The sequence below is a fragment of the Peromyscus californicus genome, unplaced genomic scaffold, assembly GCF_007827085.1.
Source record: "Peromyscus californicus insignis strain IS unplaced genomic scaffold, ASM782708v3 Scaffold_21__1_contigs__length_65335640, whole genome shotgun sequence".
Taxonomy (NCBI): Eukaryota; Metazoa; Chordata; class Mammalia; order Rodentia; family Cricetidae; genus Peromyscus; species Peromyscus californicus.
Genome location: NW_026294514.1, coordinates 57,401,188 through 57,424,032, shown reverse-complemented (window position 1 = coordinate 57,424,032; position 22,845 = coordinate 57,401,188). Strand labels below are relative to the sequence as shown.

The 22,845-nt window shown below is 51.4% G+C and overlaps 1 protein-coding gene across 1 annotated transcript in view; it reads right to left on the bottom strand.

Moving 5' to 3' along the window:
• Positions 1 to 1,558: 1,558 nt before the first annotated feature.
• Per2 (period circadian regulator 2) overlaps positions 1,559 to 22,845 on the bottom strand; it is a 44,588-nt gene continuing 23,301 nt past the window's right edge. Inside the window, exons 10-23 of the mRNA XM_052750409.1 lie at positions 21,301 to 21,407; positions 20,676 to 20,829; positions 20,285 to 20,393; positions 19,529 to 19,654; positions 18,893 to 18,977; positions 17,317 to 17,479; positions 17,120 to 17,226; positions 15,844 to 16,008; positions 14,001 to 14,240; positions 9,558 to 10,363; positions 8,135 to 8,321; positions 7,236 to 7,428; positions 6,283 to 6,433; positions 1,559 to 3,625 (exon numbers count right to left, since the gene is read on the bottom strand). Coding sequence (XP_052606369.1) covers positions 3,476 to 3,625; positions 6,283 to 6,433; positions 7,236 to 7,428; positions 8,135 to 8,321; positions 9,558 to 10,363; positions 14,001 to 14,240; positions 15,844 to 16,008; positions 17,120 to 17,226; positions 17,317 to 17,479; positions 18,893 to 18,977; positions 19,529 to 19,654; positions 20,285 to 20,393; positions 20,676 to 20,829; positions 21,301 to 21,407 — 2,743 coding nt within the window. The 3' untranslated portion in view covers positions 1,559 to 3,475. The remainder of the gene's footprint in view (positions 3,626 to 6,282; positions 6,434 to 7,235; positions 7,429 to 8,134; positions 8,322 to 9,557; positions 10,364 to 14,000; positions 14,241 to 15,843; positions 16,009 to 17,119; positions 17,227 to 17,316; positions 17,480 to 18,892; positions 18,978 to 19,528; positions 19,655 to 20,284; positions 20,394 to 20,675; positions 20,830 to 21,300; positions 21,408 to 22,845) is intronic.

Genomic DNA, 22,845 nt, shown 5'->3' with positions numbered 1-22,845 from the left:
ACTAAGAACTCCAGGGAAAACAAAGCTACCCCGGAAGAGAAATGTAACCTTAGCCCATTCCTAGGTTTGGGAATCAATCATGGACCATAAAGCTTTGCCCAAGGCTATGTGAGTTGGGGTGTGTTGCAGAATGCTGTCCAGACCTGAGGGAAAGAGAAATTAAGTACTTGGGATATGCCTCAGTGTGATGAGGCATTCTTGGAAGGGAAGAGGGTAGAGACAGGGCAGGGTATGAATCAGGAAATGCTTTTTGGTTGAGGGTGGGAGGTGTTGCTTGAGGTCCCACCTGTGAAGCTGGCTTCAATTTATTTTAGTGAGTTCACTGGCCAGGTGGCTTAGACCTTCTGTCCCAGAAGCTTGATCACCCCATCTTGAGCCCACGAAACCCTCCGTGTCCCGTCCACCTCCCTCAGCTGACCTATCACTTTCTGCCATTTGTCCCCTGGATCATACCCTGCCTTCAAAGTGTGCCTGCATGCAGACTTCTTGTACATTAGGGCCTTTTGATCCCCCTAGAGCCAGGAACAGAGGCCAGCAGAGGATGGGCAGGGCCATAGTGGTCACAGGGCAACAAGTTAGCAGCAGAAATAACAGGCCATAAATCCCCAGAGGGACAAAGGCAGCAGCCGGCCTGCAGACTCCAAGCACTTTGTGGGCAATCTGCCCAGGAGACTCAGAGAATTTCCTTTTGGTGTGAAAAGAAAGGAGAGGGGCGCCCTTTGGGTTCCACAGCAAAGCACAATTAGAGCCCTCCAAAGGCTCAGTCCAGTCAAACAGTCATACCTGCCAGGAAATCTTTGTTTCAGACCACTACATCAGCACTTACAGTCAGGTGGCATGTTCAGAGCTCCCGGAAGCTGATCGTGAGGCCCAGTGTCATGTTGTCCCTCTGCTTGGGTCCCTGGGACCCTAGTTTGGAGAGAGGAAAAGGGAAGCAGGCCTCTTCAGAGCAGTTCTTACAAGGCTGTCAGTCAGGAAGGCCAGGGTAGGAGGCCTGTGCCCCCAGTGATGCCTATGTACAGATCCAAAGGGTAGCTAAGTCTTTTCTAGCATGGTACCCAGCCATGCTCTGAGCTCTGAGGCCAGCACATAAGAAACCAACCAACGGTGGGATTAAAGGGGAGTGGGTGCCAAGGGTCATGCTAAGTGGAGGGTCAGCTCAGTGGATCTGCTAAGCAGCCACGTGCAGGTGGGAAGACATCAAGAGAGAGGGATCAGGGAATGCGTGGCTAGATCTGCATTATGGGAAATTCGTGAAGGGCTTGAATGAGTCAGGAAGGCTGTGCATGTGAGAGACACACAGATAAGAACTGGCCCACCCAAGAACATTGTGCATGAAGTGATGAGCTAGCTTTGGGGACTGAAGATTTCCTAATGTACCACTTTTGAAGTTCTTTAAAATATTTTTTGACAATGTCATTCTATTTGGTTTATTGGTCTATGTTATGTTAAAAATAGATTCAGTGCTAGGGTATAGGTCTGTGGTAGAGCATATGCGCAATCTGCATGAGGTCCTGGGTTGAATCCCCACCACCATCGCCACAAACAAAGCATAAAATTCAAAATAAAAATATACTTGCTTTATTTAACAATTCTCTAAAAGGCAAAAAAGTCATAAAAAGACACAAGCAGTCACACAAATATATTGCACTGGGTGAAGGTATGTTTGGTTTGCCCATGAACAAACCACTTGTCCGGCAAGGCTCACGAATCGTCGCACAAACTCTGAGAGCTTATTTACATTAAAAAGGAGGCTCAGTTTAAAATAGAGAAAGTCTCGACACCCGTGTAAGCACACATTCTAAAGAAAACAGGACTGGATGCTTGGCATCTTGTAAACAGATTCACAAAATTATCCTAGGAAGTCAACTTCTTAGCAGTTAACAATCAAGGAATATATATTAAATAATCATAAAATAATGCTGATGGTAAACATTCACGACAGTAGAGAGAAGATTTGGCAGTTTTGTGTTTAAGTAACAAGCGTAGGCTTAGACCACCATCTATCTACCTTACGATCCGACGGGTGAGGGAGGCAGCTGTCTGTAACAAAGAATTTCCATTAAAACATGGCTACTACCTTATCGCAGTCAAAGGTGGTGTTGCTTTAATTAAAAAAAAAAATAGAGTTCTTGTCTTTATGAAAAATAGGGTTACTATTCAGGCATCAAATGGTTTTACTATGAAAAGCAACTGCAGTAAAGACAGCTTTCTAGTAGCCGCTTCAGACTCGAGAAACGCTGCTTTTTCTGTTGCAGACTCTGCATCTGTAAGTCACGTAATTCCTCAGTGGTGACTTCTCATTCACACCAGGGGTCACCAGGAAGTCTGTCGGAATAATCTTTGGATGTCTGGTGCAGCATAAGGTTTTGTAGAACTGGGCAGAGAGGTCCCCTCCCCCCTGAGGGTTCCAGTGATCTGAGATCCAGCAGCACAGACAGATGTGGTGACAGAGACCTGAAGCCACAGGAGCTAGGGGGCCAGCCAGGAGTACGGCGGGGAGAACGTGGAAGCTGGCTGGCGCTCCCTGGCCTTCCCTGTGTTCAGTGGCTGCTCTCCGCTGGGATCTAGGAGATTCCAACCAAAGAACACATATGATCATGTCCCCACGGCAGCAAAGCCTGGTTTGCAGAGGCCACCAAGGAGTTAGGGTGACATGACCGATACCATACCTCTCCACAAACCGGCCATGATGGTCTAAAAAGGATGCAAGACGTCACAGAAATGTACAGTGTGGGGGTGCTAGTCTGATGGCGTTGGTCACAGAAACCACTAAGCTCACTAATGTCCAGAGCAGGCATTTCAACTTTGTTTACAGACAGAAGCACGTCAGACTGGAATGTTGGCCACTACAGGACCGGAAGCCAAAGCTGCCACGCCATGCTCCAAACCATGTAACGGAACACACTGAGAGGATGCCAGCAGAGATGTTCTCTCCACTTGGTAGGTGAACAAACACTCGGCAGGACTGCATGATAATCTAGATTAAAAAGCAGCCCTCCATCTGATACAATCACACTGTGGGCAAGTTCTAGAAAGCCAGGCCCTTGGCTGAGAGCATCATGTACTTCCCTGCTATGGGTCACAGCATGGTGTGATGTCTCAGTATAACCCATAGGGGCCAGTGGACATTGGTACACTGGAAAGGGGTCTCACTGAGGTCAAGGAACTTCTGAGGGCCTTGAGGCAAATTCCATGATACACAGATCATCTCAGTCTTCCCCAAGTTCAATGACAAGTTCAATGACAAATCTCACCCCATCCCCCAAATTCCGTATTTATATTTCAATACAAAAACGTATTTCTTCCTAAACCTCCTCACAGTTTTGTTCCACCTTCAGAAAACTAGGGTGGTTTGTTTTTTTTTAAAACAAAAAAGCAATGTGAGTACATGTCCATTTCATTAGAAACAATGAGAAGACCTCCCGTCTCTTCCGAGCACCATCTAATGTAGATCACTGGCCGGAGGACAGGGTTACGTCTGTGTCTCTTTCCTGGGACTTGTCAGCTGTCCACTCTCCTCCTCTTTGGCTTCTGAGGCGTCACTGAGTCCCAAGGCAGGACTGTCTTCCTCATATGGCAGGCCAATGTTGTCCTTCCCCTCACTTTCACAGTAAGCACACTCCTGCGAAGAAAAAAGGTCTCGTCAGTAAGAGAGCAGCTGAAATCTTTGCTTTCATCCCCTCTCAGCAAGACAGGGCAGAACATGAGCCATGCACCTGGAGGTTGCTGGTCACGGAGGCACTCCCTGCCCCAGGAAGCTGGCTCTGGGTCATGAGTCCTTTACCAGTGACTTCTATCAAAAGTGTTCCACAGTATGTGTTCAAGCGGAAGAGGTATTCGAGTGTATGTGAAGGACAAGCATGGGTAGTCAAATGACCACAAGTCTTTGTCAAGACCACTCCTCCCTCAACAGGAAGAACCCCACTTCTCTCTCCTTACGAGAACTTAGACCGGGCATGTGTGACTTCTGAGATGGGGCCTTCAGGGCACAATAGGTTCTTCCTGTCCTCCTGCAGACGTCTAAGCACCCACAGTGAGAGATGGGGGCCTGCTGCAGTCGTCACCAACAGGCCTGTGAGGGAGCCTCCCAAGAGGCAGATCCTCCTGCCTTCAGATTCCAGGAGCCTCAGCCAAACCTTGCCTTCAACTTTACAAACTGTGCGTGTGGCTTATGCTCGTAATCTCAGTACCTGGGAAGCTGAAGCAGGAGGACTGCTTTGAGTTCCAGGCCAGCTAGGCTACAGTGTGAGAATCTGGCTTAAAGGAGCTGGGGAGGTAGCTCAGCTGGAGAAGTGCTTGCCTGGCAAGCCTCAGGACCCGAGTTCATTCCCTAGAACCTGTGAAAAAAAGCTGGATGTAGTGGTGTGAGCTGGTAATCCCAGTGCTGGGGAGCAGAGACAGGTGGACTTACTGGCCAGCTAGACTAGCTCTTTTGTCAAGCTCTAGGCTAACAGAAGACAGCCTGCCCCCTGCCCCCACCCACTTTAAGTAGACTCAAGGTTGTCCCTTAGTCTCCACAGTGTATGCAAACATCAAAAATCCCTCCCAAGAGATTCTGAGCCAGAACCAACCAGCTAAACTGCTCTCAAGTTTCTGAGCCAAGAAGACAGCAAAACTAAGAAAGGCTCCTTTGAGCAAAGATGATTCCCACACAGGGAAGAGCAAGTGTGATGGTCCCGGGGCAGATGCCTGTCTGCCTGGCCCAGAACAGCCAAGAGAGGGCAGGGAAATGGGAAGTGAGGTAGGAGGTGGTGGGTCTGTGTGACCGTGAGGCCATTTATTCTGGCTAAGAATGGGGCATGGCTAGAAAGGATTCAAGTGGAGACTGTCTTAGTCACTGCTCTCTTGCTGTGAAGAGGCACCATGACCCAGGCAATTCTTATTAAAGGAAGTATGTAATTGGAGGCTTGCTTATAGTTCCAGAGGTTAGTCCATTAGCATAAGGCAGGAAGCGCCATGGTGGGCAAACATGGTGCTGGAAAAGGAGCTGAGACCTACATCTGAAGGCTAAGAGAGAGACAGGGACTTGGCCTGTCAAACCTTTGAGGTTTGAAACCTCAAAGCCCATCCCCAGTAACGTACTTCCTCCAACATGGCCACAGCTACTCCAGCAAGGTCACACTTCCTAATCCTTCTCAAATGGTGCTACTCCTCAATGGCTAAGCATTCAAATACATGAGACTTATGGGGGTGGGCATTCACATTCAAACCACTCCAGAGACATGATATGATATGACTCTGGAGTACAAGGGGGAGCACAATGTGAGGTTAGCCTGCCTTTGGGGGGGGATATGGTGGAGGTGGTGAGAAGTGGCTTCTGTCTACCTTTGAAAGTTGAATGGTGTGATCTGCTAATGACCAGACGGAGTAGGAGAGGCAGGTTGGACGGCCCCACAGTTAGCAGTCTGGAAAGATGGGCCTCCACCCAGTGAGCTGGGAAGAGCGGGGGTACAGCTAGTGTTCCCTAGCTGTAGTCAGTGGTGAGGGGAGACCATCGACACAGGAGCTCACACCAAGCTGAGTATCGGGAACCTGGAGGCCAGAGAAGATTCCTGGTGCCCAGGAACTGGGGCTGCTAGCATCTGTAGACTGAGAGCCCCGACCTGGAGATGAAGGTGGCTGCCCTCATGCCACTGTCTGCAGTGGGGACACTCTACCCGAGAGTCAGCAGATGGCAGCAGAGGTCTGGGGAGCACATACGGTTCTGGAATTCTAAGGACCAGGGGCCGAGGCAGAAGAGCAGGGTGGGCAGAGAGATGTTTGTATTGTTCAACAGAAATCAGAACGGTAGGAAGGGAAGCCATTCCCTGCAGGGAGCAGTTCAGGCTAGCCATTCAAACCTTTGGAGGGACTCACACATAAGGGTCCTAAAACTTTCCCTCCTTCCTTCTTCTTCTTCTTCTTTTTTTTTTTTGTGATGGGATCTCCCTGTGTAGCAGATTAGACTCAGGGACTCAGGGTTGCAATCGTCCTGCCTCAGCCTCCTAAGTGCTGGCCACAGATGCATTCTATATCACATCCGATTCTTTTTTTTAAAATAATTTCAAATTCAGATGAGTGATATTTACAGACGAACCAGGAAGACAGTCTGGGGTCCTCTTCAGTGAACCTCTGTTGTTTGTTTCTTGAGACGAGCTCTTGCTATGGGTAAGCCAGCTTTGGCTTTCCATCCTCCTGCCTCAGTTTCCCAAGTGCTGGGAGGACAGGTGTGTGCAACTGTGCCTAGCCCCAGCTGCACCCTTCGAGTGCTATGTGAGAAGGAAGGCCCTGCAAACTTACGGTCACATCAATGGCCGCAGGCAGACCCCCAGTCTGGACCCAAGGATGGACCTCTCGCAGCTCTCGTCTCTGGTCCTCTGTGAACCGGGGCTGGGACCTCTGCAGCAGCCTCAGCTTCTCCCGGTCCTCTTTCAAGACCGACTGGAGATCCCTTCATGAAGAGTTAGGTGTAGGTGAGTGCCACAGGCTGAAGGGACAGTACACTCATTTTCTGGCAATGTTTTCAGTATCAATAATATAGCGGTAGAGGACTATCGTTGAGAGAAATTATTTTGTTTTAAGGTAACTTGATCTTTCTAGTAAGTATTCTCTAGTCTTTCTCTTAATGATAACCAAGGTCACAATTTCAGCTTTTCTTGAAACTAGCTGTGGGAGCCTGGCTCCTTCAGGTGCAGTCTGGAGTCCTGGGCTGGGCTCTCACTGCGTGGTCAGCCTAGGAGACTTAACCACCCAGATTCTGGGACCACACTGTCTCCTTCCTGGGCCAGCGCTGGCCTGGACCACAGTTCTCTCCAACCTGAGGCCTGAGGATCCCCATCAGTGCCTCTGTTTTAATGGCCGGGGGCCTGCGGCCTGTAGGAACCCCAGGGGTTCCCCTTCCTCTCTTCTAGCCCCATGTCTGGGGCTGCTCTGCAAAAGCTGTGACCTCACTAGGGAAGACTGACCTGCGCTCAGAACCTGCACAGACCCAGAATTACCACAGACATGGGCTGACCGCCCACCTGGACCCTTGGTTTCTCCAACTTAGACAGACACATCCCATTTACCCAAAGGTGGGTGAGGTGACACAGCTCAAAGAGCAGCCTGCACCAATGGCCAAAGCCTGTTTCTCTCTACTGCCGCTGCTGAGGCTAGACAGTGTTCCAAGGGACATCCTGCCTGCCTGGAAGACCTTGGTGTAGGAAATTCCCACCCAGCCCTCCAGGCTTCCCAGGAGGTGCCCGGACAGTTACCGGGAGGGCAGCTGGTAAGTCATCATGATGCTGTCATCGGTGTTGGCCATCAGCAGCCAAATGGGGTCCTGCAAGATGTACTTGATGAACTGCTCACTTTCCTCGGTGTCTGCGATCATTTTTGCTTTGTGATTATTCTCTGAAGAGTCAATGCTTCCAAAGTACTTGCTGGTGTGACTTGTGTCACTACTGCCTTCAGAGACACGAAATGCACCTCGTTATAACCTTGACACAAGAAAGCAACTCACCTTCCCCTTTGCTTTCCAATCTTAATGATCTGAGTGATTCGAACACAGGATACCTGCCAGCACCTTGGAGGTGATTCTCGCCTGGGGCAAAGCTGAGCTCAGGCAGGGCCTTGTCTTGGAGCCCTGACCTTTGTCCCAAGTTCTCACTGTCTGTGGACTAAACAGATCTATCTTTAGACTCATAGAAGTGTCCCAAGAGGGGAGCTGCTGTTCATGTCCAGCTGTTGCCCCTGGGCAAAGAAACCTGTAAGCAGGTTAGGGAATGTTCACTTTAGGGCAGAAAAGGTGTCAGGATTTTGAGGGTGGCCATATGCATGTTTACCCTGGAGGCTTGAGGGCACCGTGTAGACGATCCCTGTGTCTGTACATGTGTACCCAACTCAGGAGGTTGAACCAATGCCCAGGGGACCCACCGACTGGCCCAACGAAGGCTGGCATGGATATAATGTCTTCATTAACACAGAAAATGGAAGCTAACAGATAAAACCCTGACTTCTGATGGCTAGGGCCTGCTGTGCTAAGTAGGGCAGGCGGAGCTGCATCTATGCTGAATGGTCAGGGACAGAACATTCTGTGAGAATCTTCTAGATACAACCCAAACGCACACTGGCTAACACACACCGGTGCTCGGTGCTCTCAGCACAAACATACCTGCCCCACTTCGGGACGCGTCACAGCCCAGTGAGCTGGAGCCCAGAGAGTCTGAGGTGGCCGAGGCCCCGCTCCTAGACAGTGCTGAGCCGGTGGCTGAGCAGAGGTCCTCACCCAGCAGGAGGTTGAGCAGGTCACTGGATGTGGAGATGGCGTCACTGTTGTGGGTGTCGGAGGGCTCGTTGCACTTTAGGGACAGGAAAAAGACACCAATGATCATAGGGGCTTGGGGACAACATGGCACACAACATACGATATGGTGGGGTGGAACCAGGGGAGGGCGCTGGGTGGCTTTTATGCAGAGACCAGCCATGGGACACAAGCCTTTCTTTACCTATCAGGTGAGCAGATTTTGCAGTTATGGGACTGTGGGGAGAGGGTCGCTGACACTCCATGAATACCACCCAATATAATGTGCCTTTGAGAGAGTCACAGCAGACAGCAGGGCTTGGACTCAGTGAAAATATGCCACGATGCTCCTCAGCCTCTTGGGTAGCAAGCCACCCCATGACGGGGGCTCTGGGCCCCTGTGGGGCTGCTTGGCTTAGGAAACATCTTGGGTCCTAGTGTCCTAAGAGGGCAGAGAGGTTCTGGGAGAACCACTGCCCACTTACACGGCCCCACTTTCTGAACGGCAGCATCGACACCTTGTAAAGGCAGCACCCCCCAACCCCAACCCCACCCCAAAGCTCCCACCACACAGTGCATGGGGCTGACTCAGCCTCTGCTACTGCGTGGCTAGCTCTTTTGGAAACCATACTGGAAAAGAGCCCTTACCACACCAGGGAACACTGGGCTCTGAGCCAAGAGCAGAAACCCCCCCTCGTCTTTGTGAGCCTCCAGGGGCCTGCACTCTACCAGGCAGGCTCCTGGCCACGCAGGCTGGAGTCTGTCCCTTTTCCCCATGCTGGGCTTCATCAAACTTTGATGCCTAGCCAAACAAGGGCACACCTTTAATCACAGTACTCAGAGCAGAAGCAGACAGATCTCTGAGTTTGAGGACAACCTGGTCTACATAGCAAGTTCCAGGACAGGCAGGGCTAGAGTAAGACTGTCTCAAGTGAAAAAACAAAACAGAACAAAAAATCCCGCCCCTCCAAAAAAAAACAGTTTTAAGACTCATTAGAAATGTGAGGTCCAAAAATGCTCCCCAAAGTCCCACACTATTCCTGGTCCCCTCATCTGCATTATCTGTCATCCTCATGTGCTCGCTATGGAGCTCCAAATGATGTTTCATGGTAGGACCTCATAACCACGAATCACACGTTCCAAAAAATCAGAAAGGACACTGTAACCTGAACCCAGGCCTTGAGGCTGGCAGGAAGCACTCAGTCAAGAACCCCTCTGACATGAGGGTGTGCATGACCATCATGTGGTACAGCCGGCCGCCTGAAAGGAAGGAGGCCCCTCACAGAATCCTTACTGTTGGAGGTGTCTTTGGCTGCCGATCCCGAGAAGTGCCAGCTGTGCAGTCCAGACCAGAAGCGGCTGTCCCTGGGGTCCCCAAGGTCCCTGTGGCTCCAATGCTGCTCTCAGGGGCCTCCTCTAGCTGAAGCAGGTTAAGCTGTAGGGGACTGCTGCCTCGGGACTGGAAGAGTGGTGGGGAGGCCCTGCCTGAGGCCACTGTGCCTGCTGGAGGGGTGACTGGACAGGTGCATGGCTGTCTGAGCATCGAGGTCCGACCGGGGAACTCAGCCTGGGAGGCAGGAGCTATTTCAGAGGCAAGTGTGGGTTGGGCTGGAAAGTGAGGCTGGCTGGGGAAGAAGGCCTGAGGCAGGTTTGGGGTTGCCGGTGGGAAGGGGTAGCTGGGTAGCATGAAGGCCATGACTGGAGCCAAGGGGGCAGCAAATGGCAGGGGCTGCACTGCGAAGTCAGGGTGGGTGCCCACGGGCACAACCGGCATGGTGAAGCCGGAGTGGGCAGCTGCGGGTGGTGCCACCAAAGTCCCTGGTGTGGACACTATTCCAGGTGCCTGGAACACAGGCAGAGGGTAAGCTGGCACTGAGGTGGGGAAGGGTGCAGAGGGGCAGCTGGACTGGGATGTGTCAGAGGGTGACCAGGCTGTGGCGTTCAGGCCCACGAGGGGAGGACGGTGGGACACGGGTCCTCCAGACCCTGTGCTCTCAGAAGAATCCTGAGTCTTGACACGCTTGGACTTCAGTTTTCTGTTCTTTCCAGTCTTTTTCCAAGAGGACTCTACTCCGGAAGTATTTCTTAGTCCTGGGGCAGCTGAAATGTGGAACAACAACAGGGTAAAAATTGAAAAGTGGCTGCAGGAGAGTGTCAACCCACAGAGAGTGTAGATGCCAGACACCTGATGGCACCTCTCAAGCCACAGCCCTGGAAACAACACTCGGCTTTTCTCAATCCATAGCCAGTGAGAGGAACTGAAGTAAAAGGATAGGTTTTTCATAAAACCAAGTTCCATCAACTTGAAGGTGCATCTTTACTTACAAGTCCATATTCCCCTCTCTCTCCTCAAAGTCCCATGTCCTCTCTTGTGTAAGTACCTAAGGTCCTTTGTCCATGGAGAAATCAAGTTGAGACAGACCAGGAAGCTTCCTCCTCACTGCCTAGTTTTCATAATACTAGAAGGTGCTATGTAGGCTGTTGCGGGGAAAGTTCCCAATAGTCTAACCTAGCTGTGAACTACAATAATCAGTGCGGCAAGAAATGCCCTGGGGTGTAATGCTGGCGTGAATGTTATGGGGGCAACCAACATCACTTTCTGATTCGATTAAGGTCCCCTCCACAGGAGGAAAGGCATGCCTGACACTGCAAATCTGGCCAAGAACCCAGGTTGGTGAGATCGTAGGTCCCAGGAGTAAACCTACTATTAATGTTTTACTAAATACGTATAGTAGCAAACTGACCTCCAAGTTCATACCTCTGTACCCAGAGATTAGTGTAGCTCTCAGACCTCATCAGAAGTTTCTTTGTCCAGTGCTTGGCAGTTAACACAGAAACTCACTACTGAGTGTGTCAGGGGAGTGCTCAGCCACAAATGGGGCATAAACCTGACCCCAGGCTCAGGGAACAACATCACAGAGGGGTGGGAAGACCGTAAGAGCCAGAGGTTGGGCAGGACTGGACCAAAATAGGTCTTCTGGATATGGACAGGACTATTCTACTCACAGACTTAGAGCAGCTGTGCTTGCCTGCACAAGATTGAACCAGTCAACATTCTATCAAGGAGGCAGACGCGGTTCATGGGCCTCCCTAACTGAGGAGCTATGGACAGCTGATTGCTCTTGGGGAGGGAGAGCATGTTTTCTTTAAGGGTGTGGCCCACAGTAGGCCACCACCCTCACACAGATGGCCTCACACCCAGGAGTACATGGGTAGTACAAATTGGACTCAAGGAGAGAATATAAAGTGGGGGTGAATATAAACAAAACACATTTTATGGAATTCTCCAAAATTAGTAATTAAAAACAAAAGATTTTTTGTCCAAAACAAAATTGAAAAACAAAAACCTGCCATTCTCTGCTAGTCCCTGATACTTAGGAAAAAATACGTATTGGTGTAGGGACCCTAAATGGCAAAATGGCCAGTTTCACTTAAACTACCACTACTGTCCCCTAAAGAGATGCTGCATGTTGCACCGGCCACAAGAGAGCTGGAGGGCAGCTGTAGCCTGGGTCTACAGCACCCCTGAAAGTCCATGCCGAAGGCTCAGTTGCTGGCCCTGGGGGAGGGAGGAAGGGAGGGAAGTGGAAGCTTTAGAAGGTGGGGTCTAGTTGGGAGGAAGCTAGGCTACTGGGCATGCCCGAAGATACTGGACCCACTTCCTGGCCTCTGTGAGGTCACTGTCTCCTGCCACGGAGTGCTACTCTGCACCAACAGGGCTAAGCAAGAGTGGCCGCAAACGGTTGGGATTGTGAGCCAAGTCAACATTTCCTCCCTCTCAACTGGTCCTCCTAGACACTGTCACGGTGATGAAAAGCTGACCAACAGTCACATATGCCCACATTCCTCCTCACCAGTGACAGATGCTGCCGCCGAGGCTTTCTGTGGTGAGGATGAGGGATGCGACTGTGACAGGAGAACCTTGCGCATTCCCAGTGCCTTCCTTGTGGGGCAGCCCAGGAACCTGTTTTCTTCCCACTTCAGCAGATTAACAGGCCTAAGGTATGCAGGGGGCGTCTGTGAGCTGTGGCAGGGGGTCCCACATCTTTACTGCATGTTGAGACAAACAGCCCAGTCCAAGCACACTTCCCTGCAAGGGAAGGTTTTATGATTCGGTCTCTTTGTGTTGTTTTTCCTACTGGAAATTTTTCCCTCAGAGAAGACAGTGGTGAAAACGCTAAGCTCCAACGGTGCCAGGACTGCCTGGAATGTGGGGCGATCCATGTACTGTACAAACTGCTGGGTCGAGGGGTATGTGGGAACTGGAACTATGTATATGGGGGCTGCTCAGGACTGGGGTGGGCGTCCTTCTTGCATTTCCATTGAGGTTCCTGTATGTGGCAGTACCGTGTGTCAGAGAAAGAGAGTGAGGAGGAATCGTGGAAAAGCAAGCCTGGCTGGGTTTGTCGCTCAGAAACAGAGCAGCATGCTCACTGCAGACCCTGGCTCAATCTCTACCTTCAAAAGAAAGCAAGAAAGACAGAAGAAAAGCTATGATCCTTCAAAGAGGTCATAGCTTCCTCGGTTCCCTTCACTGTGTCTGTGGGGCTGGTGGTGTGTCTCCTGGGCTCACTAGCTGTGATCCTGGACCAGCGGTCCAGAGCCAAGAGAAGACCTGGTATCTCTGGCCAGTGCAGTGCCTGTCTCTGGGGGTACAAACAGGAGGTCAGGTACAGGTGCTGGGACGCTGTGAATGTGTTGCTCTGATTGATTGATAAATAAAACGCTGATTGGCCAGTAGCCAGGCAGGAAGTATAGTCTAGGCAGGATAAGGAGAGAGGAGAATGCTGGGAGGTGGAAGGCTGAGGCAGGAAGACGCTGCCAGCCACGGCGATGAGAAGCATGATGTAAGATACCGGTAAGCCACGAGCCACGTGGCAAGGTATAGATTTATAGAAATGGGTTAATTTAAGATATAAGAACTAAATAGCAAGAAGCCTGAGCCATTAGGCCAAATAGTTTAAATAATATAAGCGTCTGTGTGTTTATTTGAGTCTGAGTGGCTGCTGGCCCAGGCGGGACTGGAGATAACTCCAGGTACACACAGGAGCCGGGGGGGGGGGGGGGGGGGGGGGGGGGGGGGGGGGATTGTGGACTGAGCCTGATCCCATCATGAGTTTGTGGACAGGTAGCCAGACTCAAGAACCAGGTTCCTGAAACAGAAAGCCCTCAACTCAAGCAACTAGTGGATCTTATTTCATTCCTGAACATAACCACTCAGGGATTCCGGCCCTGAACTGAAGTGTAGTTCTATGCTAGTGGCTTTGGCAGAGGTTGGCTGTCCACAGGGCAGCCCCAGGCCAGGAGGGTGAGTCTGCTGGAAGGGGACAGTCATCCCTCCATTCCTAAGAGCTGCCTGCTTATTCTTTGCAGGTTGAACTTAACTTTTTACCCCAGAGTATGGACAAAAGCCCCAACCCACTATTTGTTGAAGCTAGCCTAGGGCTCTGCAACTGTTTACAGTGTTTACAGTTTACAGATGAGGCTGCATCCTCGAAAGTGTTCCCAGGCTGCACCGCCAGCAAAATGGCCGTGGCTACTCCACACGGACACCTCCGACCTGGGCACAGCTCAGTATGAAGCCAGCACTGGATGCAGAACACTGTTGAGCCAGGCCAGGAGGCCCACACCTGTAATCATAGCACTAGGGAGGCCTGTTGTAACAGGATGGCATGATCCCGTCTTAAAAAGAAGGAAGTGTTTAAAAAATGCACGCTCAGGTCAGGTCGGCACTCACCTCGCTCACTCGCCTGGGCGCGGGACCTCTCCTGGAGATAGTTCTGGCAGTGAGCCTGCAGTGCGCCGAGCCTGCTCACCTCCCTGAACCTCTGCAGGAAGCCCTGCTCCTCTCTCTGTGTATGCGCAGCCAGAACTTCCTTGGTGAGGCCCAGCTTCTGCAGAGGCCCCTTTTCCTGGCTGAGGCCACCGGCTGCACCATCCAGGGACTCAGGCCCGCTGGCTACATCTTCTACTGTCTCTGCAAGAAGAAGCAGGCTCTGATCAGCATGCGCTTGTCAGTGCAACCGACGGGACAGACCCCTCACACCTAGGTGACTCACGATGCCCGCAGTCATGGGCCACATTCCCCACGCCTACTTCAGCTTTCCAAGGCAGAAAGCAGCAAGCAGAGACCTAATGATCCACTGGTTCAGGCATCAGGTCTGTGAACAACAGGAAAACTGGGAGCTGTGGACTTCCGCTCTGAGCCTGAAGACATTCCAAAGCTGCCCTTAGCTTTGGTACACAGGGGACAGGGCCAAAGTGCTACATCTTCCAAGGCTCAGGACCCTGCATGGTGGCCATTATGACTATGTGGGCTATGGAGCATGGCTGGTTGAGCACGTGGGGTTGAATCTCACAGGTACGTGGCTTATTATTTCCTTCTTTAAGAACAAACTTGTAATTCACTCCGTGTGTGTGTGTGTGTGTGTGTGTGTGTGTGTGTGTGTGTCTACGCGCACTCACCACAAGTATATATGTGTGCATATGTACATGTGCAGAGGAGGAGGTGAGAGGTCCATTTTGGGTGCCTTCCTTGATGGTTTTCCACCTTATTTTTTGAGATTCAGTCTCTCATGTAACCTGGAACTTGCCAACTTAAACTGACTAACCAGTGAGCCCCAGGAATCCTCCTGTCTCTGCCTCCCCAATGCTAGAATTACAGGTGGAGGTCACTGTGCCTGGGTTTTATGTGGGTACCAGGAACTCAGGTTCTCATGCCCGCTCAGGGGGCACATGACCGACTGACCCATCTCCCCAGCCTCAAAGGTTCATTTTATTAAGAGAACTGAGCCCCGGTCAGTCTTCTTACAACGTGTTCTGGCTCTTTGCCCTACATAGGAATGGCTGCTAGCCTCACCTTTTGCTGGGGGCAGAGAAAAGGCCCCAAGTCTAGTTAAGGAAGTGGGGCCTGGACCTTATGGACAGACGCTAGGGCCTACACCTGCCACCAGGTGGCGCCAGAGCACAGCAGGGACTTGTACTTGGGCCCTAGCTGGCCACATCCCACCTCTGAACTTTAAGTACCCAAATATCTTTTACTGGGCCTCTTCTGGTAAGTGTGAATAAACATAAAAGTTCAAAATGGCAGTTAGCATTGTAATTTTTTAAAGTCAATTTTTCTGTGTATGTGTGTTATATGCATATGGTGTGTATGTGTGTGTGTGTGTATGTGTGTGTGTGTGTGTGTGTGTGTGTGTGTGTGTGTGTGTGTGTGTGTGTGATAGAGAGAGAGAGAGAGAGAGAGAGAGAGAGAGAGAGAGAGAGAGAGAGAGAGAGACTGTGCAAGCAAGCCAGAAGAGGTCGTCAGGTGTTCTGCTCTATTACTTTCCACCTCATTCCATTGAGAGACAAGGCTGCTCGTTGCACCGGGAGCCAGGCTGGTGGCCAGCCAGCTCTTGTTCTGGAGTTACAGGCATGCTCTTGACCACGGCCCACGTTGTATGTGGGTGCTGGGGATGTGAACCAGGTTCTCACGCTTGTGCAGCTCTCACCCACGGAACCATCTCCCCAGCCTCCAAAGTTCCTTTTTAAAACTCAGATTGCTGCTGATTAATAATCCCCAAGGAGCTCTGGCATACCTAACTCCGGCTGTGGTTTCTTGTCGCCCACGTGGACGATGGTACTGCTGTAGCTGCACTGGCTGGTGAGGGACACCACACTCTCCGCCTTGCCTGGCAACGTCAGGGAGCTCAAGTGAGCGCTGACCTCCGTGTGGCTGGTCACCTTGGAGTGCCGGGCTGCCTCTTGATGACAGAAAAAACAGAAGCGAACACATACAGGATGAAAGCCACTGTCCAGTTAAGGAGCTGGAGGTTCAAGGGACGGATGGGGCCGGTGCGGGCTACACCCCCACCCCAAAGATACGGTTTGTCCTCAGGAGAAAGGTGAAGAGAAAATGGTGACACAGCTTGAACCTCACACTCAGAGCCCAGGACCTCCGTGAGGGAAGCATCTAGATGCCTGTGGTCATGCTGAGCCAAGGTCCTCTGCTGTGTGGCAACGGCTTTTCCAATAAACAGGAGGTGGGGTAATCTGGGATGGTCACTCTATTCCACACATGACCTTCCGCTCTCTTGTGCTTCATTTAATAAATGGGACACCCTATTTATTCTTTAAAATTTATTATTATTATTATTACTATTATTATTATTGTGTGTGGACTCATGTGCCACAGTCACCTGGAGGCCAGAAGACGGCTTTGCAGAGTCAGTTCTTCTCTCCCTTCCCCTCTACACGGGTTCTGGGGACTGAACTCAGGCTGGCACAGCAACCGCCTTGATGGACTGAGCCATCTTGCCGGCCCTGCTTCTCTTTCTTTTTGTATTTTTTGAGACAAAGTCTTCTTTTGTCGCCCAGACTAGCCTCCAACTCAGCATCCTCCTCGGTCTACCGAGTCCTGAGACTGCAAGCATGTGCCACTACATCCAGTGGGATTCCTTTCTGACTCTGGTCATCATTCACAGTAGCCCGAGCTTTCAAATGGCCATGGGGCATGCTAGTGTTCACAGGCCAGGGAGCCTCTAGACAGTCCAGGCAGGTGCTTGCCCCAGAACTGCAGAGGCTCCACCTCTATAGGGGGGAATGGAGCTCAGAGCTGTCCACCGGCCACCCACGGACTTTCCAGGACCCTGTTCTCAAAGCTTAGTGCTCTACGTCTAGACATCACCTTCACCTATAAGAAGGGTGTTGACTTTCCAGCTACTTGGTCATCTAAAAACTTGCTGATATATGTACAATGTATGAAAAATTCACTCACGAGGGGGAAGGGGACACGTGAGGGCTTATGATGACTTCTGACTCCATACAGGAGATTTAAGGAGTCAGAGGTTAGATAGCCCAGAATGGAAAGCATACCTGCCGAGTGCAGCCCAGGGCTGACTGTGGCCTTCCGGGACGGGATGTTGGCTGGGAACTCGCACTTTCTCTTCAGGGTGGCAGCTTCACTGCAGCTCTCCAGGTACCTGTGTGAGGGTTGGAAGGCACCGTGTGGGTGGGAAGGTGTGGGTGGAGATGATGCCAATGGCAGGGAAGGTCAGAAGTGCCCTGTGTACCTGATGACACTGTCCAGACAGCTGATCTGCTGGTAGGAGCAGGGGGGCTGGTTCTTATAGGCTAGCTCCTCTGGGAAGCTGGCCTTGGGTAAGCTGGCCCCTGAGCTGTCCCTTTCTACGGTAGTGACAGCTTTCACCTGAGCTGGAGGGCTGCTTTGCATTTCTGAAACAAAACAAATTTTTTTGCATTTAATATCTTTTATCTGCTGAAAGAAACCACTCCATATTTATAAAGACTTCTATTCTGCTCAAAGGCAGGGTAAAGGATTCATAACATAGCAATATAGGACCCCAGTGACAGTTGTGGGACTTCCGAGCAGGGGCTTGGAGTAATCTGTCCCCCAGGCAGAGCTTGTTTCTCTCTGGGCTCAACAGTACATGCCAGGGCCACTCTCAGGGCTCAGAGCTTAGGTAGAAGGGGATGGTCTTAATATCTTGAATTTGGTGACCAATCAGACCCCGTTTCTTATCCTCCTGAGCAGGTTAGGCGAGACTGAACGTAGGGTCTTTCATTTGCGGCCCAAGTAATCTATCATAAACAGCTCTGTGGCCTATCCATCATTAGATATGTGCTTGTTTATATGGAGACAGATTTTCACTCTGCAATCTTGACTGGCCTGGAACTTGTTATGTAGACCATACTGGCCTTGAACTCACAGAGATCTGTCTACTTCTGCTTTTGAAGTACTGGAATTAAAGGTGTGTGCCATCACATCTGGCTTTTGTTGTTTTTGTTTTTGGAGATAGGGTCTCACTAAGTCACCCACCAGGCAGGCTGACCTTAAACTATGGAACCAGGCTTGCCTTGGATTTGTATCTTTCTGCTTTAGTATCTAGGGAAGAAAGGTAGCAAGACTCAAACCACTGAACCACAGGGCCAACTTTCAAACATGACTCAGGGACAGTGAGTATACAGCAATTGCTGCCCAGGTACCAGGCTGTGGATTCTGTTTGTGCTCACCATAGGAACCACATGCTTGCCATCCTGAGGGATCTTGAGCAATGAGCTATATCTTACTCACTGGGGTATCCCCAACACCCAGCACCTTACTGTCCACGGTCTTGTTTTGAGAGCTGCAAGCACCTGGGCACTGTGCACAGATGTGCGTGCAGGTGCTAGGTGTATGAAATGGGAGCATGTGGTCACACAGCTACTCTGCAGAGTGAAGAAATAAGGCACCCCACCCGCTGTGGCCACAGCTCCCAGTGCACTCAGGAGGCAGGTCCTGGGGGACGGGAAACACGCACTCCATGTCCTAGGGGTCCACAGGGTAACAAGGGTGTCCTGGACAGTCGGATCTGCACTTGTTGGCCAAACACAGTGGAGCAGCCCTTATTTCTTTGCTGAGCAAGGATGGGTGGGGTAAAGCACACCCAGGAGGTGACCTTCCAGCCCTCACACAGAGCAATAAGCCAGCACCCCAGGTCCTTTCCTCTGCCATTCTAAGACACAAGCAAAGGAACGTGGGGTTTCTTTTGTTTTCTTTCTAAAAAGCAGAATAAATGTAGATTTATTAAGGAAAAGTGAGAAAGAACTCCTGAGAGTGGGGGAGGAGCCAGAGGACATCTTTTTTACCTGCAACAGATGTTTCCTTTTGTTCTCCAGACTCATGAGAAAAGTGACTTTTGGTCTGAATCTTGCCACCATTTTTAAAAATTCCCTTGAAGAAAAACGATAAGGAACACGTTATTCATTCTAGGAGACCCTCTTCTCTACGTCCCCCATAGTGAGGAACAACCAACATCAGTCGAGTAGTATGGACAATAATAACTCAGGGAACCTTTGTGTTTCTGGGGTAGAACCAGGGGCCATGCACATGCTGGACACGTGATCACCATAGAGGGTACTCACTACACTCCAACCCAGATTCGGAAATCCTGAAGGAGCCAGATGGAGCTGGCGCCAGCTCTCATGATCGACCCCCAAGGGTAGCGCAGAGCAGAGGAAATGCTGATGCTTCTTCACCACCCTCCAGTTAAGCTGTGATTTCCCCTGCTCTGCCCACTGGAGTCATTTTCCTTTACATGTTCAACTACAGGGTAGCTGCTTCAACTTGAAATATGAAGTGAATCTCAGGAGAATCGAGCCAGAGGAGAAGGCAACTGAGGACTGGCTTCAGCCGCTGCCTGGCTATTTCCCATCATGCTTTCTCTCTTAGGACATGCACGGCTGAGCTTGCATTCTCAGGGGGAAGGACAGAGAGGGACGTACGGATCTCTTCCGGTGGGACTCCTCATGACCATTGCTGTCGCTGGAGGATGTCTGGCTCATCAGGTGTTCGTGGGACCCATTACTGCCCAGACTCCCATAGCCACTGGAGCCGCTATGGGGGACAGGCTGCGGGAAGAGCAAACAGATTGCTGTGGACACGGTGGAAGGGTACAGAGGAGGTCACCACAGGCCACACTGGTCTCAGCTTGCCCAAGGTCACATAGAGAAGGTAAATGGAGGGGAGCTTAAACCCTGGATTGTCTGGCCTTCATCTATAGGCATGCAGCCACCAACGAGACCCCCTTAAAAGGAAATGTGTTCAACTAGCTGATCACTGCACAGCTGAGGTCTTTTGAAGCCTATCAAAGTTTTAAAAATATAAAACTGATTCAACTACAGTTACACTTTGTACTCTATAACCAAGAAGGGGACATCGACTCAGTTGTGGGACTTCCTGTAGTTAAACTGATTTTGCTGGAGGGTGATGTCACTAAGTCCCAGTGCTGGTGATAGTATTTTGGGAGAGAGCGAGCCTTACATCAATGGAAATCACATTGGAACTGTATGACAAGCTGTGGGGTATGGACAGCCTTCAACTGCTCATTCAAGGTCATGGCTCACACATGGAAGAGTCTGAGGCTAGGAAAACTTGAGGGCACTTGGTAGCTCTCAGGCCAACCACACTATCCAAACTTGGCCCACCTGGGCAGACAAATGGGGGTAGGCAGAACAGAATACACCTAGGGTGGCACCCACCTGCATCAGCAGCCGGTGGATTTGCTCTGTGAGCTCCTGAACGCTGGGGTGCGGGGTCTTCTCCTCAGGGCATGGAGAGGCTGCAAACACGTCCTCATTCAAAGGGCCCCTGTGTGAATTTAATTTGCCTCATCAGAAGGGCCTGTCCAGCCTGAATGTGGCGCCCACACTGCCACTCGGGCTAGAATCTCTATCTCCACCCCACAGACCCCCAGCTGCCACACAGCTGTGCCTGGATGAGTTCCTCCCACCTGGGCAGGTCACCCCTTGCCTATGTGCGTGGCCAGCGGCTTCCAACGGGGAGAGGACCCCATCTTTGCCCTCTGCTGGTGGGAAGTGAGAAAAGGCCAGGATCCCTCAAAACCCAGAGTGGAACCCTGGGAGCACTCACACCCTGACTTTGTGCCTCCCAATGATGAAGGATATCTTCCGGCTCCAGGGGTTGATGAAGCTGGACCAGCTGGTGTCCAGTGTGATGTACTCCCCATTGCGGGTGCGGAATCGGATGGGAGAATAGTCGAAAGGCTGTCCGCCGGCCTGCAGGACTAGGGGGTAAGAAACAGGTCTCAGGGCTGGTGTGGGAGGTAGAAACCAGACACGCACCAGCTGGCCAAGGTCACCTCGTCAAAGCCACTGCTTTCAACTCCTGTGTCTGCTTCAAATCACACCTGGGGTGGTTTCCAACAGAGGAAACCACCTATTTTAGGACATGAATCTCTCCATGTTACCCACTGAGAGGATTAGTTTGGAGAGATCCTGTGCAGTCTACTCCCGAGGATGGTCAGAACCTTCCTGCCCCACAGCTCTGCTGGTCTCCCCATATTCATGGACACCAATACTATAAATGAGCTGCCAAGGACTCTTTATGGGTTGTCGTCTCCCTAGCCCACCTAGGGCTGATGACACCAGGGCTCAGCAAGGAAGTAGGGCATCCACTAGGGCTCAGCATCCCCAGTGGTTCTGACCCCTGCCAGCACCATAGCACACAGTCTCAGGGCTGAAAGAAGACGACCTACTCTTCTTGTGGATGGCAAGCATCAAGGGCCGGTCGCTGGGGTGGAGCTGCACGAGCAGAGGTGTCTCGATCAGGTCCTGAGGTAGATAGCCCAGGAGGGGGACCGCCCTGCAAGGCAAGGGGACATGGCAGTCAGCATATGGAATACAGATGTCGGGCAGAGACAGCAGACTCTGAGGGACGGCCATCTTAGGGAACCTCCTCATTCAGAGACAGACATGGCTCCAAATTCCCCCAATGGAAACCCAGCAGAGGCAGCGAGTCTTTCAGCTCTGCAGCAGCTGAGGTCTCCAGCATCCCTGTGGGTCTGACAGTAAGGAGGCTGTCAAGCAACAGCATGGTGTTAGACCTCTCGAAAGAATACATCATGACGGCATGTTGAGTTTTCTTTTTCTAATACCTTTCTAATAAAGGTATTTCTGATCGGCTTGCTGTGAGTCTCGGCTGAACAGGTGCTGTCTGGAAGCTGTCCTTTCTAAGTCAGAAGGTCCTCCTTCTGTCACTTTGACCCCTAGGTCAGGTCATTTCCTGTGGCTCCCCTGGGAGTCCCCATGACTGGCTGGGACCCTTGCTCAGTGCCGGCCTGTGCTTCTGTAAAGTGGAGGTCCCTTGGTGGTTTGGGCTGGTCCCTGGTCACTGTAGGGGTGGAACCAAAGCGGCCCTCTATGCCTCTCTTTGCATCTAGCTCGGTGGGTGAGCAGCCTCACCTTCCCCCAAGCATCTCCGCATTCCTCAAACTCCCCTCTGCTCCAGCGGAAGGCCCTTCTACACAAAACCTTAGACTAGAACCTTCTTGGGCTATGGAGTGACTCTGACTTTATCCTCAGTATCTGAGGCATACTCTCAGCCTCCTGTTTCCTTTCAGACAGAGTGTACAGAATGTCCTTGGCGCCCTCCCAATACAAGCCTGGCTGAAGCAACTGGGGGAGGGGAGGAAGAAGGGGGCAAGAGGAAGAGGATGAGGAGCCAGGGAGGAGGAGGAGAAAGAGAAGAAAGGAAGAACAAAGCTAAGGAGGAAGGGCCCCATGCCTGCCCCTGACAGCAGGGTTCCATGAAGGGGCCCCCGGCATAGGTTCCACTCACGAGGCAGAACTCTGCAGATTGCCTCCCTCAGGCACTAGCCTGTCTACTTGCCTCACAGCTGGGGCAAAACATGTGGTGGTTTGCAGAGTCCTTAGACCTATGCAGTAACGGTAGCCTCTTAGGTGGCTTTGTGCACTCAGCCCAGGATTCTGCATCTGATACTGTCACTCTGGTACCTGGGCTACAGGTGATCTGCACGACATACCCAGCAACCTAGGCCAGGGGTGGCAGGTCTTTGGCTGCCTACAGAGCAGAACCTCCCTGCAGGCAGTGCAGCATGACTCTGAAAAGGGGGCCTGTGACCCTGGCCAGGGAGACAAAGGAGGAGGACCCAATCCTCCAGAATCTAGGGGGTGACTTGATCTGGCTCTCTGTCCACTTCCTGTGATTTTTTTTGAGGACATGTTTCTCCAAACAACTCCTGACAGTCAGTTGATTCCCATCTCTGCATCTGCCAAAGAGC